The 13366-nt window shown below is 38.1% G+C and overlaps 2 protein-coding genes and 1 non-coding gene across 11 annotated transcripts in view; 2 read left to right on the forward strand and 1 right to left on the reverse strand.

Moving 5' to 3' along the window:
• The first annotated feature begins 63 nt into the window (after positions 1-63).
• LOC122972266 (clavesin-1-like) lies at positions 64-8334 on the forward strand. The gene is made up of 7 exons (XM_044339260.1): positions 64-178; positions 1462-1632; positions 2806-2924; positions 3168-3342; positions 5028-5138; positions 5568-5791; positions 6904-8334. The coding sequence occupies exons 1-7, from the start codon at positions 80-82 to the stop codon at positions 6980-6982; spliced, it is 978 nt and encodes a 325-aa protein (XP_044195195.1). The 5' UTR covers positions 64-79; the 3' UTR covers positions 6983-8334.
• Positions 8335-10257: 1923 nt separating this feature from the next.
• The window catches only part of unm_hu7910 (un-named hu7910), a 57124-nt gene continuing 54015 nt past the window's right edge, over positions 10258-13366 (reverse strand). For all 9 annotated transcript variants that reach the window (XM_044339200.1, XM_044339196.1, XM_044339197.1 and 6 more), the window contains one exon: positions 10258-12327. In XM_044339200.1, the coding sequence (XP_044195135.1) occupies positions 12177-12327 (151 nt within the window). In that variant the 3' untranslated portion in view covers positions 10258-12176. The remainder of the gene's footprint in view (positions 12328-13366) is intronic.
• trnai-aau lies at positions 13132-13205 on the forward strand. Its single transcript has one exon. It is a non-coding gene; the product is annotated as a tRNA-Ile (tRNA).

A 13366-nucleotide genomic window follows, 5' to 3' on the forward strand; every position in this document is an offset into this window, starting at 1 on the left:
AGGTGGTACAGAAACACTTTTTGGACATCAGGAAACAAACACAGAAGGCAGAGGAACCAAACCCGAGCAAGTCGCCAAGATGACGCACTTACACGCCGGCCTGAGCTCCGAGACGACAGAGAAGGCTCGCTTAGAGCTGAATGAAAACCCGGACACTCTGCACCAGGACATCCAGCAGGTAGACAGCAAGAAAACACTTATTACATGTATTACTAACAATAACAATCAGAGCTGAGCTTAAAGGATAAAGCTGGTGTTGTTCTATGTCTTTCTAATTGTTAAAAAGACTAAAATCAATGTGTTAGTCTCTAAATAAAGATTTATTTTTACAAGCATGACAGTAACAACAGAATAGAACTTATAAAACAGAAAATATAATTAAGTTTACAAAACAGAAATAATATAAAAACATACAAAAACGTAAAATAAAAGACAATACTCACCATCTGTGGCTCTCAGCTCCAAAAATACTGCTTCCTACTGAAGACTTGGTCAGTCAGTTAGTTAGAAACTTTATTGTTCACGTTGTGGAAAATGATCTTTGGTTTCACCACATAGCGTTAAATGCAGGACAGGACAAACAACATGAGTTAAAATACATAAATACAGTAAAAATAAAGCACAATAAAATAAAATAAGAAAAGGGATAGATGTTGCTATCAGAGTTCAGGATCAGCAGGAAGCTTTACTCTTTATATTAAATTCATAAAAGGCTGCAACTAATGATTATTTTTATTATAATGATGCAGATTATTTGCTCAATTAATTGGTTATTTGTTTGTTCTATAAAATATCAGAAAATAGCAAAAAATGTCCAAGTTGATGTTTTTAAATGTCCACCCATCCAAAACCTAAACTTACTTACTGTCATAGACAACTAACAAAACATGCAAATATTTACAACTGAGAATCTGGAACCAGTGAATATTTGCCTTAAAAAAAAAGCGTAAATGATTGTTTGATTATCAAAATTGTTGCAACTTAATCAATTTATAGACTAAACATTGCAGCTCTAAATTAATAAGATTTCTCACTTGGTTGCATCCTTTTAATTTTACAAGCTACATTTACTATTATCTGCTATTTCAGTTTATTCCTAACATTCAGATTTAAATGACTAAAAAAAACTTTCCACCAAAAACACCAGGCTTTAAAATCATTTAACCTCCTACGTAGATACAATTTCTGTGTGACTTTGAAGTAAATCTTTAAAATCAGCTCACAGATATAGTTTCTCTTGAAAAAAGGTCATTTTCTAAAACTGCTGTGAAGTGTTTTTAGTAAACAAACAAGAGGAAATGTTGTTGGGGACTATTTTCATGATGATTAAAGTCCTCACTCATGCTGTTGTCAGTAGCTTAATGTGCCATGAAATGAAACATCTACACTCAATGTGTGCATCTTGCATTCTGTGTATTAAAACGGTTCCGTATCCTAAACTTCTGTCTGTGTTAACTCGAGGTTCGGGACATGATCGTGACGCGACCGGACATCGGTTTCCTGCGGACGGACGACGACTTCATCCTCCGCTTCCTGAGAGCCAGGAAGTTCGACCAGGTGGAAACCTTCAGACTGCTGGCTCAGTATTTCCAGTTCAGGCAGCAGAACCTCGACATGTTCCAGAGCTTCAAGGTCTGCTTCTGCTTGTGATATAATTACAGTATGAGCTCCTAATGCATCAGAAATATGTTCTTTCCATCTCAACTCATAGATGTGACCACATTGTGTTTACTGTTGTCTTTAGTTGTGCTCATATTGAGGCTGCAACTAACAATATTATTTTCTTGATTAATTGATTCATCGTTTATTCTATAAAATATCAAAAAGTAGTAAAACACACCCTCCCAGTTTCCAAGTGTTAAAATTAAATTCTTCAAATGTCAAAAATCAAAACCATTTTGGTAATTTGGTCATATTTTTGGGATTTGGACTGTTGGTTGGACAAAACAAGACATCTGAAGATGTCATCCTGGGAAATTATAACAGCCATATTTCATTATTTACTGACATTTTATCGACAAAACGATTCATCTTTAAAACAATCATGAGTTGCTGCTCTAATCTGATGGGAAGCAGAACAGTCGAGACTGTTAAACCACTACACGAGTGTGTAATGTTTTGTGTAGGTGTCCACATACATTTGGCCATGTGATGTATATTAACGTAGCATATTAACATTTCTACCCGTTGAATAATGATGTTTTATGGTGTGACAACGCTGTGGTTAACGTCTGGTTAGATTTAGGCACAAGGACCACTTGGTTAGGGTTAGGGGAAAGATCGTGGTTTGGGTTAAAATAAAAAATAAAATAAAAACGGCCGATGTTTCACTAAAAAAAGCTGGTTTTCTCACCAGAAAAACGGCTGCAAATGTCCTGACGTCTCGCTAAAAACACCCGCTTTTGTTGGTTGAAACGGGAAGCGGACATTGGTTTCGGTTTCGAGGTGGTCTCGCACCGTGTTCTCTGCTGATTTCCAACTTCATCCACCTGCCCCTCCTCCTCCTCCTATATAGGAAAGATCAACTCATATAGATCACATGTGAACTACATCACTTTAGAAATGTTGACATGATACGTTTTGTTGATATTTTGATAAGATACGTTTTGTTGAAATGTTAATATGCTACGTATTTTGCCTGATGAAACGTAGATATTCAATGTTTCTGTGGTTTGCAGAAATGTACAGTGCCAACATTTTACTCTGGCAACCAGACTGTGTTTTGAGTAGGTGTCCACATACTTTTGGCCATGTAGTGTATATTCGGGGTGAATTTAAGTGTGTGTGTGTGTGTGTGTGTGTCAGGTGGATGACCCTGGTATTAAGCGAGCGTTGATGGACGGTTTCCCGGGCGTTCTGGAGACTCCGGACCAACATGGCCGAAAAATCCTCATCCTTTTCGCATCCAACTGGGACCAGAGCAGGTAAACACACACACACACACACACACATCCCTCTATTGATTGAAAGCACAAAGAGCCTAATGAGTCATTTCTGCGCTTCGACTAAAAACAGACAAGGACTCACGCAGCCTATTGAATCTGGTCTCGTAGTTAAGACTCACAGCGTGAAGGACTGTCACACTCTCTTTAACTATTGATTAGCTGCTGAGCAGTAACGACACACACACACGCTTTTTCCTCCTCCTCCTCCTCCTCCTCTGTCAGGAACTCCTTCACAGACATCCTGCGGGCGATCCTCCTCTCTCTGGAGGTTTTGATAGAGAACCCGGAGCTCCAGATCAACGGTTTCATCCTCATCATTGACTGGAGCAACTTCTCCTTCAAACAGGCCTCTAAGCTCACTCCCAACATCCTCAAACTGGCTATTGAAGGCCTCCAGGTAAAATAAAACAATCAGTTAATGTGTGTGAAGGATAAAAAAAAAAATACTGTGCATGCATGGTAAATGTGGTGCAATGTTGATCGCATTTGCGTTTACTTACCTTGAATGACAGATTTTGGCTGCTTTAAGGCTTTTTCTAGAACTTCCATATTTGGTACCAACTTTTTTCGCAGTTGTAATTATGACTTTGAAGCCAACATGAATAATATTTACAGGTTGTAAACTGGTAACTATGGCAACTCCCACATGACATGAGAGTGGTAAAGGCTTCAATTTCAGTGGTAGGAAGGAAGCTCATTAGAAGACATGTTTGTTTCTTTCCAGGTTTTGTGGTTGTTCTATTCGCTCTCAGTCAGTTTGTGTAGTGATTAAGTCATAAAAACAACTGACTTGAGAGTTTTAGCGATTTTTTAGAATTTAAATTTAACATTGTACTTCTATAACACTGTCGGACACAAGATGAACAATTTTTAAAAAAAGGATCGAAATTGATGCAACAAACCAGAGATAATGTCTTATTTATTCCATATTGTCAAAACCTGCCACCTACATTACCCACAATGCAACATGATGCCGACAGTTCAGTCTGAGTTTCAGGTGTGTTATTCTAGTAGCGGCTAATGTAGCCTGGAGCTGCTAGCCTCCAGCAGAGACAAGGAGCTTCAGAGGTCTGCTAACCTCACTTCTTTCTAATTCCACATCCCCAGATTTTTTTATTTCACAAACTTGTAGTCTTCAGCCCCAACCGACGCTGATTCAAGTTTTTTTGGAAAATACATATTTTTTAAAGGGGACATATTGTGCTTTTTGTGGTTTTCTGTTATTTATATCCTGTTATGATGTTGGAGTTTTGAATTTCCAAAACTTGAGGTGAATGTTTGTAGAACTGACGACGGCTCCTCAATATGCCCATAAGCGGACGTCTGTTCTGTAGCCTTGGTTGCTAAGGTGGTTGCTAAGGTGGTTGCTAAGGTGTTTCCATGTGTTGTTCAGCTCCAACATGTACGGATGGATTTGAGAAGTTGACATTTGGAGTAAAGAAGGAGAAAAAGAAGTGAAATCCTGCTACTATAGTTTGTTTACGTAGCCTCCAGAGCCGGAGGAAGCTTCCTGAAAGCTGGCCAATCAGAACAGAGTGGGCTCATCAGGAGGCGGGGCCTTAAAGAGACAGGAGCTAAAAACGGCCTGTTTCAGACAGAGGCTGAACTGAGGGGCTGCATAAAGGACCAGTAGAAGATAAATAAGGAATTTTTAACTGGAAATCATGCAAAGATATTCCAGTAGAGCCCCAGAATATAAATATAGAGCTCAATCTCAAAGCGACATTGAGCACAGAAAAAAAATATCGTCTTTTGCACAGTTGTCTGTTACTACTGTCATGGTACAAATATAATAACCAATATCTGAAAAGCATGAAATTGCTCAATTTGGACAACAATCTCTTTCTGGAAACTGTGACCAGTAAACAATTTTCTGAATATTTGCAGCTCAATAGTAATATCTCAAATTAGGGGAGGGTCAGCCTGCTTTCACATTTGTGTGACTGAAATTGTTATTTTTGGGTTTTTTGCAGCTCAGATGAAAGAGAGAGCAAGAAAATTGGGAGAAACTGAATTTGCTACAGAAATCAGAGCAAAACAAATTAATTTTCACACAGGTCACTCTTTTCTTTCCTTCCTCAGGACAGTTTTCCAGCTCGGTTTGGGGGAATCCATTTTGTGAATCAGCCCTGGTACATTCACGCCATGTACACCATCATCAAACCTTTCCTCAAAGACAAGACAAGGAAAAGGGTGAAAACACACTTTGGCTTCTTTTTTTAATCTCTCTGTCTCTTGTTTTTATTTCATATTGCTCATCCTTTTTCTTCTCTCCGCTTTCCTCTCATCTTCTTTCAATCTTTCTTTTCTCTCCTTGTCATCCGTTTCTTCTTTTGTTTTCTGTTTTCTTCTTCTATTTTCTCTTTCCCTTTCTGTGTCTTCCTCTACTCCTTTCACCTCTTTGTAATTGTTTGTATTCCCTTTCTTTTGATGATTAATCTCTCTCTTATGTCCCCTCCTCTTCTCTCTTCCTGCCAAGTTTTTCCTCTCATCTTCTTTTCTCTCTTCTTCTCTGCCTCTCCTCATTTTGTCTGGTCTCCCCTCTTCCTCTCTCCTTCTCCCTCTCCTCTGTCTTGTTTCCTCTCCTCATTTTGTCTTCTTCCTCTCCTCTTCTCTCTCCAGATCTTCCTCCACGGTAACAACCTGAACTCGCTCCACCAGCTCATCCAGCCCGAGTGTTTGCCGTCGGAGTTCGGCGGGACTCTGCCGCCGTATGACATGGGCATCTGGGCCCGGACGCTGCTGGGACCGGACTACAACGACGAGACTGAGTACACGCTGACCTACGACGCCCTGCATGTCAGGGAGAACTGCGGAGGAGGAGGAGACAAGGAGATGATGAAGAGGTGAGGAGGAAGTGTGGGGAAAGAGTTCATCATTTCATACACTGTCAGACTGTGTGGGATTTATACAGACTGTGGATAGATTGATACAATTTATTTGACAACAATGACAGTAAATATAACACTGCAGTCCTGACATACAATTAAAATGTTCAGGATAAAAAAAAAACAATAAAAGTAAAAGCTAATTGAGAGACCGGTGACGATGTAGGGCCCAGAGCACGGAAGGAACATCTCCATATTTAGAGAAGATGTATATATTACATATTATTACACAATGCAGATAGGTTATCTTTGGCAGTATCCAGACTTTATATTTTATGGAGACTGTCAAAATGAAAATGACAAAACCAGTTGTTTCAGGAAGTGTTGTAGACGTTCTTATAGAGCGACAAAGTCCGTGTGGCGTTGAGGTTGGACTGGATGGATGAGTCAACAAAACATCAGAATTAAAAATTTAACTTCTGTACCGTGGCGTACATCAGTGACAGAATATGTGAGCAGTGTACAATTATAATAATCAATAATAATATAATAATCAAATCCTTCAAATCTGATTGGACGAGAAGGTGGGCGGGACTTAGCGAATACAGCACAAAACAGAGCTTGAAAGAAATAAGAATAAGAAATATTGTATTAATCCTGAGGGAAATTTAAGACAGAAAAAAAAAGGATTTTGATATAAAGATACTTAGATTTAGATATAACGAGATAACCTAACAATTAACTCAGGGACAGAGGATTAGACCTGGGAACATTTATTTTTTTATTTCACTGTTTCACTGTTTTAACAGTAACCAACTGTGTCAACATAGTCTTTTAAAAACTACGACAGCTTCCGGAGCGCATGGACTAAGGACGTATTGTTTAAATTGGAGGAATTGTTGGTTTGATCACATTTGCTACATTGATCAGAATATCCAGGCTGCTGCACACTTCTGCCTGTCAGACGTCCGGTGTGAGCTGCAGGTGCTGATCAACACGTTGAGACACAGCCGGTGTATTATTGGCCTTTTAATCACATTTATCTCAGTACTTTAGACTGTTTTTATACTGTTACTATTCCCACCAATATTGCCGCTACTTCTACAGTCAGACGTGTTTCTGTGTTTCAGGTCTCAGTCAGCGGTCGAACCAGGAACTCTCCGACAGACGGACAGAGAGACAAGCACGCCACTACTGGCCCTGGACTGATCACACACACACACACACACTGTAGAGCCATCACACACAGTCATTTTCACACAAACACACACACACACACTGTAGAGCCATCACACACCATCATTCTCACACACACACACACTCATGCACTGTACCAGCTGTGTATTACTAAGCTGGCAGATTTGAACTTGTGTCGTTTTGTCCTGTTGAACTGAACTGTGACAGTGACTCCTGACACACACACACACACACACACACACACACACAGTCTGTCCTGTCTCTGAGCCGTCTAATGCCTCCCAGCTGAGCCTCTCTCCAGCCAGCAGCATCTGTCCACACAGACACACTCTGAAGTGTGTGTTTATGTGTCGTCCTCTGCTTCTCGTTTCGCCAAATCTGTCAGAAACAAGCAGGAATGTAAAAAAAAAAAAAAAAAAAAAAAGAAAAAAAAAAAGAGAGATCACATTTAATCTGTGATGCGATTATGTTACCGTGAGCCAAAAGAAACCTGAGAATGAAGAAATATGGTGAAATATGGCTGCAACGATGTGGTGAAACTTTATTTTAAAAACCTCAGAGAACAAAGTGATTTTCAGTGACGCCACGTTACTGAAGACAGAAAATCTGAAGAATTACAGAACAATCAAATACAAGTGATATTACGAGTCGCACCAACAAGAAATTATTTAAACAAAGATTAAGTTTAATTATAGTTTATTTAGAATGATAAACCCAGATTTAAATGTGAGATCAGTTAAAGCTTAAACTGTGAATTAACTGATTAGTCAATACAGAAAATTAATATCCAAAAAGTTGATAATTGATTAATTGCTTCAGTTGTTTAATTAAGTAGAAATGGCATATGTTATCTGGCTCCAGCTTTTATCAGTTTTAAATGATTGTAAATTCAATTGGTTGAACAAAACAGAGATTTGAAGACATCATCTTCATCTCTCAAAACTTGTGATGGCTCTTTTTCACTCTGTTTTTGACATTTCATGAAAATTTAATTTATAAATCAAAATAATGACTGACACATTAATTGTCAACTTCAAAACTGCAGCAGAGCGTGAAAACAAAGTAACCTCAAATTTCAGCTTTAAGCGAATCAACACAGCTGACACTAATCTAATTTTATATAAGAGAAAATGTACAATTTAAAGCAGCGCTAATCAATATGTTTTATATAAACAATAGTTCAAATTACATTATGTAACACAAAAGGTGTTGCTTGTGGTGAAAAGCCCACATAGAATTCTCACCATCACTACTCTACCGAGGAGGTTTTTAGCCTCTTCTAGCGTCTAGTTTTGGTTTTACGCAACATTTCCTGTCTGGTTCAGTCTCAGTGTTTCCAGCAGCTAACAGCAGACAAAGTTAGAGACTAGATGGTGAACATAGTGGAGCATTTAGCAGCTAAAGAGCCAAATATTTTTCTCAGGAGTTGGTGGAGACCAAACCAGAGCTGAACGGATAGTGAATATTGGACTTACATTCATCAGATGGTGACAAACACGACTCCAATGGGATGATCAGAATCACTCTATACAGTAAGCTGATAATGTATGAGATGTTGTGTTTTTAGTTTGTTATGGTACCACTAAATGGACAATTAAAACATAATCCTTGTAGATTTAACCAAAAATATAAAGGATCAAGAATAGAACCCTGAGGAACACCACAAGTCATTATCAATGGGACGATCGTGTTGTTCTGTGTCAGCTGGATGTGACAGTAGGCAGCTGGTTGCTAGCATGTTAGCCACAACACTTTATAAGGCAATAATATGTCATTGTTTTGCTGCCCCCTAGTGGCCAAAAATCAATCAATGCAGCCTTCAATAAAAGTTGAGATGGATTCTTTTTTAGTTTAAATTTGTGGTGTGACATGTTGAAAAAGCAATGATTTAATCTACATTTAAAGATAATTCTTGTTGGTGAGACTTTAAATATCGGAATGCTACCAAAAACATTTAGTTTCAAGGTTTTCTGAAGTGTGAATCTAAAGTTCACAGTGACTCTGACACAGCGTCTTCTTTACCAAACTAAATTCTTCATCTACTTGCTGGAGTATTTTCCCCTTAATATGTATAAAACACTTTTATTTCAGCCAAATATTTTTGTAACCGGACTTCCAGAAACCTGAAATAACTACAAATCCAACAGAGGCGGACACATTCACACTCATCAGTTATAAAAAGGAAGGAAAGACGTCGTAAAAGAAACTTCACTTTGGTAGAATAATCTCACCTTTTTTTCTTTTACCTATTAACAAAATCACGTCATGTTAGACCGACTTTGCACAAGCATTTCACAATAACAACACTGCACATGTTGCCAAAAAACGGACACTATAACCGGATGACAGTTCACATGCATGAAAAAGTTTTAAAAAAAGTTCTACCAGAGTGAAATATTTCTTTATACAAGTATTGTGCTGTGAAGAAACCACAGGATGCCAAACTATCACCTTTAACCTCTCCTGCAATTAAGGGAAAGATTGTTTTTATTGAATTTAACTTATTTGAAGATTGTATATTATTGTTACTAGTATTACTACACTGCAAAAAAAGTGATACACTTGGCTTATATTAGGCAAAGATATTTAAAGTTAAATTATCTTTATTTCCTGCAGCGTAAATAATTCTGATTTCTGTCTGAAATCCGAAAATACGACGAGTAAAATCAGATTCTGAGAAGATTTGCATGTTGATAATTTCACTTAAATATCTGAAGAAAATATTGTATGATAATGTGGAATATCCATGAAGGATAAAAGCGACTTGCCAAGTTTGTCATGATTTTTTGCAGTGTGTTCGACTCATCATCAGGGCTACACTGATCTCCACTCGACTGTAATGTAATGTATTTCCTTTCAATGAATGTATAGAAGTAAACATTTACACCAATGTGGTTGTGTTGTGTTTCATTTGGCAGTGGGGGTGTTATTCTGAAAGGGGACATTAACGGGACAGGCTACTAAAAACAAAACAATAAGTCCAAATTATTTGGGTATTTGGTGCTTGGAGACATTTTCACCACTGCAGCAGATCACATTTTGGGTTTGGGTCCTCAAAGTGTCAAAAGTACTTAACTCCAGTTAAAAACTCCTTATTTATCTTCTACTGGTCCTTTATGCAGCCCCTCAGTTCAGCCTCTGTCTGAAACAGGCTGTTTTAGCTCCTGTCTCTTTAAGGCCCCGCCTCCTGATGAGCCCACTCTGTTCTGATTGGCCAGCTCCTGGGAGACGCCCCTCAGCAGACTTCCAGAGATGACGTCAACAAACCATGAAATAAACTATAGTAGCAGGATTTCACCAAGTTCTTTAATTTCTTTACCTGAAATGTCAACTTCTCAAATACATCCGTACATATTCGAGCCAACAACGTGAACAGAACATGGAAACATCTTAGTAACCACCTTAGCAACAAAGGCTACAAAACGGACGGCTGTTTATGTGCATGTGCGACGAGCTGATGTCAGCTCTTCAGCAAGGTAGAAATAAAACATCGTAAATGAAGCTTAAGAGCCGGTTGATGCCCTGACTTTTGACTTGCAGGCAGCATTTCTACATACGTTCACCTCAAGTTTTTAACAATGTTTAACATCCGACATCAGAACAGGATATAAATAACAGAAAACCAGAAAAAGCAGAATATGTCCCCTTTAAGAAAGATCCCCCAAAACTCATGTTTTTGATTGTACTGTCCCTTTAAAGTAGGCAGGAAAAGTAACATTAGAATCCATAATCAAGTTTTCATCATCAGAACCATGAAGTACTTGTATGATATGAGATGAAACAGTGATAACTCTGTGGAAATATTTGGTTATAGTGATATGTGGTTATAGGCAAATTCATATTCATCATATTCAACAAGGTGTAATGTAAATTATGCAACAGGAAACAGAATAAGTACAAGATGTAGAAACAGCCCAAGTGTATGAATTATTATTTCTTAAGTTTTAAGTGAATATTTTGTTTTTTTGTTGGATGGTGAACAAACTCCAAATTTGTGACGCATAAAAGTGTAAACCCTGGAAGCTTTGTTCTCGTTACAGAAACAGAAAGCAGATGATTTTCAAACGGGATCGTCAAATGAACCTTCAAAACGTCCAAAAGCAGTGCAGACTGAAAAAAGAGCAAAATAAAATCAATCAGAACTACGAGTTGTTGAGATCTAAAACATTCAGAGCTGCACAGAACTTCACTGCTGATTTTCACGTTTTAACTTCTGTCTCATTTTGCTGTTCAGGGACAAAAAAACCCAACAAAAACACATTTCATCTGATGAAACATTTGAAAAGCCAAACTGGAAGAGAACCAGATAAACACAGACTGGGACAAATGGACACAACTTTTGTGGTTGCCATTTTTTTCTGTAATTTTTTTATTTTTAATAAAAATATATATAATCTTTTATAACATCTTGTGTTTCAATGTTATTGTGCAAAAGTAATGAAAAAGTGAGTGAACAGAACTTAAAACGCACCAGGATAAACTGAAGAAAAATGCATAGTGGTTGAGCTAAAATTAAGGCTTCTTTTCAGTTCATGAAAGGTTTCTGACATTTTACAGAACAATGGCAACAAGCAAAATTATTATCAAAACTGTATGTGAGACATTTTAAAGTGTAATGAAGGCAGGAAATATATTTCTATCTGTTCGATATTGTAGTGTTTATACGCTCATTTCACAATTTAACAGTTAAGAAACTAAATAACGAGAGCTGGTTTTGGTTTTAGACTCTCAGTAACGTTTGTAACTCATTTTAATCATTTTTTCAAACAACAGACCTGAAAATAAACTCATTTCAGGAGCTAGAAAATAAATTTTGAGTTCCATAATGTTCGCAAGATTTCCATGATTGTAGGAACCTTGAACCCGATCCAAACAGAGCTAAAACAAGTACCGTATGTGTTCAGTTTGTTTTTGGTGAAACATTATCAAGTCAGTAGTATAATCCAGAAAAAAATACACACTTTTTTTTTTTTTCATTTCCATCCTTCAGTTTGATGCTTTGATCATTCGACAGTCTGCGGTAGTTTTAGTAGTTTATCCACAAAAAAAAAAAAAAACAAAAACTAAAAATCAACAGTCAGTCAGTCCGTCTGCCGTGTGATTCTCCTCACATTCAGCCAGTCAGTGTTTGTAGCAGTTTATCCACAGAAGAAGAATCGGTCGGCCCGTCTGTGTCCTTATGTTACCTTGTGTGTTTCGGGCTGATCTATATCGAGCTCAGATGCTGGCGTTGATACGAGGTTAACTCCGGGTGCCAGACGTCTACGATGAAGATGAGGCGGTAACTGTCGGCGTCCTGCCAAACCTCGTGCTCGAAGGAGTCGTCGAAGATGAGGATTTTACCTTCCTCCCACTCCCTGCAAGGTCAGACATGAAGAAGAACGAGAGGTTAGGAGGAGGATGGTGTGAATGTGTGAACCAAATGTTGTGACAATCAACCAATAGTTGTTGAGAGATTTCAGTCTGGACCAGAAGAATTAGGAAAATGTTGGTATAGAAGAAAAGTTTGACCGACATTGTTAGAAACGTATCGTTCAGGAGTCGACTAGGAGAGAGGTTAAGGTTTAAAGAAACAGCGATGTACATTTAAACTTCCGTAGAGCTGCAACTAACGATGACTTTCTTTATGAAACATCTGAAAAATATCCATCAGTTTCCTAAAATCCAAGGTGACTAAAGCTGCAATGATTAGCAAATTAACTGATTAATTGCCAACTATTAAATTAACCACCAACTATTTCAATAATCGATTAATTGTTTGGAGTCATTTTATTAGAAGAAAATGTTCAAATATTCTGACTCCAGCTTCTCAAATGTGAATGTTTTATACTTTCTTTAGTCCTCCATGACAGTAAACTGAATATCTTTGTGTTGTTGACTGTTGGTCGGGACAAAACAAAACATTTGAGGACGTCACCTTGATTTTTCTGACGTTTTAAGGACCAAATGACTACCTGTTAGTTGTAGCTCTAAAGGTGACATCTTTGAATCCGAAAGCAAATCCTCACAGATGACTGGCTGGAACTGGGGAACGTTTGATATTTGTGCTTTAAAACAATCGATTATAAAAAATAGTTGCTGACGATTTATTTTCTCACGCAAATCAGGACTGCAGTCATGTTTTTCTGGTCTGGTGTGAATATGTGAGAGATGTTTAATGTGGCCGGTTAGCTCAGTTGGTTAGAGCGTGGTGCTAATAACGCCAAGGTCGCGGGTTCGATCCCCGTACGGGCCAATCAGCTTATTGACATAACATTTAAGGACAGTGGAAATGCCCGTGAAACACCTTTTCACAGGCAGGTTAACAGGAGGCAGTGCACTGTAACTTCTGAAACAGACGCGCTGACGTTCACACCCACTTTACACCGTGATCGACCTGCTGTGCGGAGGTGAGAA

Source organism: Thunnus albacares, chromosome 21 (genome assembly GCF_914725855.1).
Source record: "Thunnus albacares chromosome 21, fThuAlb1.1, whole genome shotgun sequence".
Lineage (NCBI taxonomy): Eukaryota > Metazoa > Chordata > Actinopteri > Scombriformes > Scombridae > Thunnus > Thunnus albacares.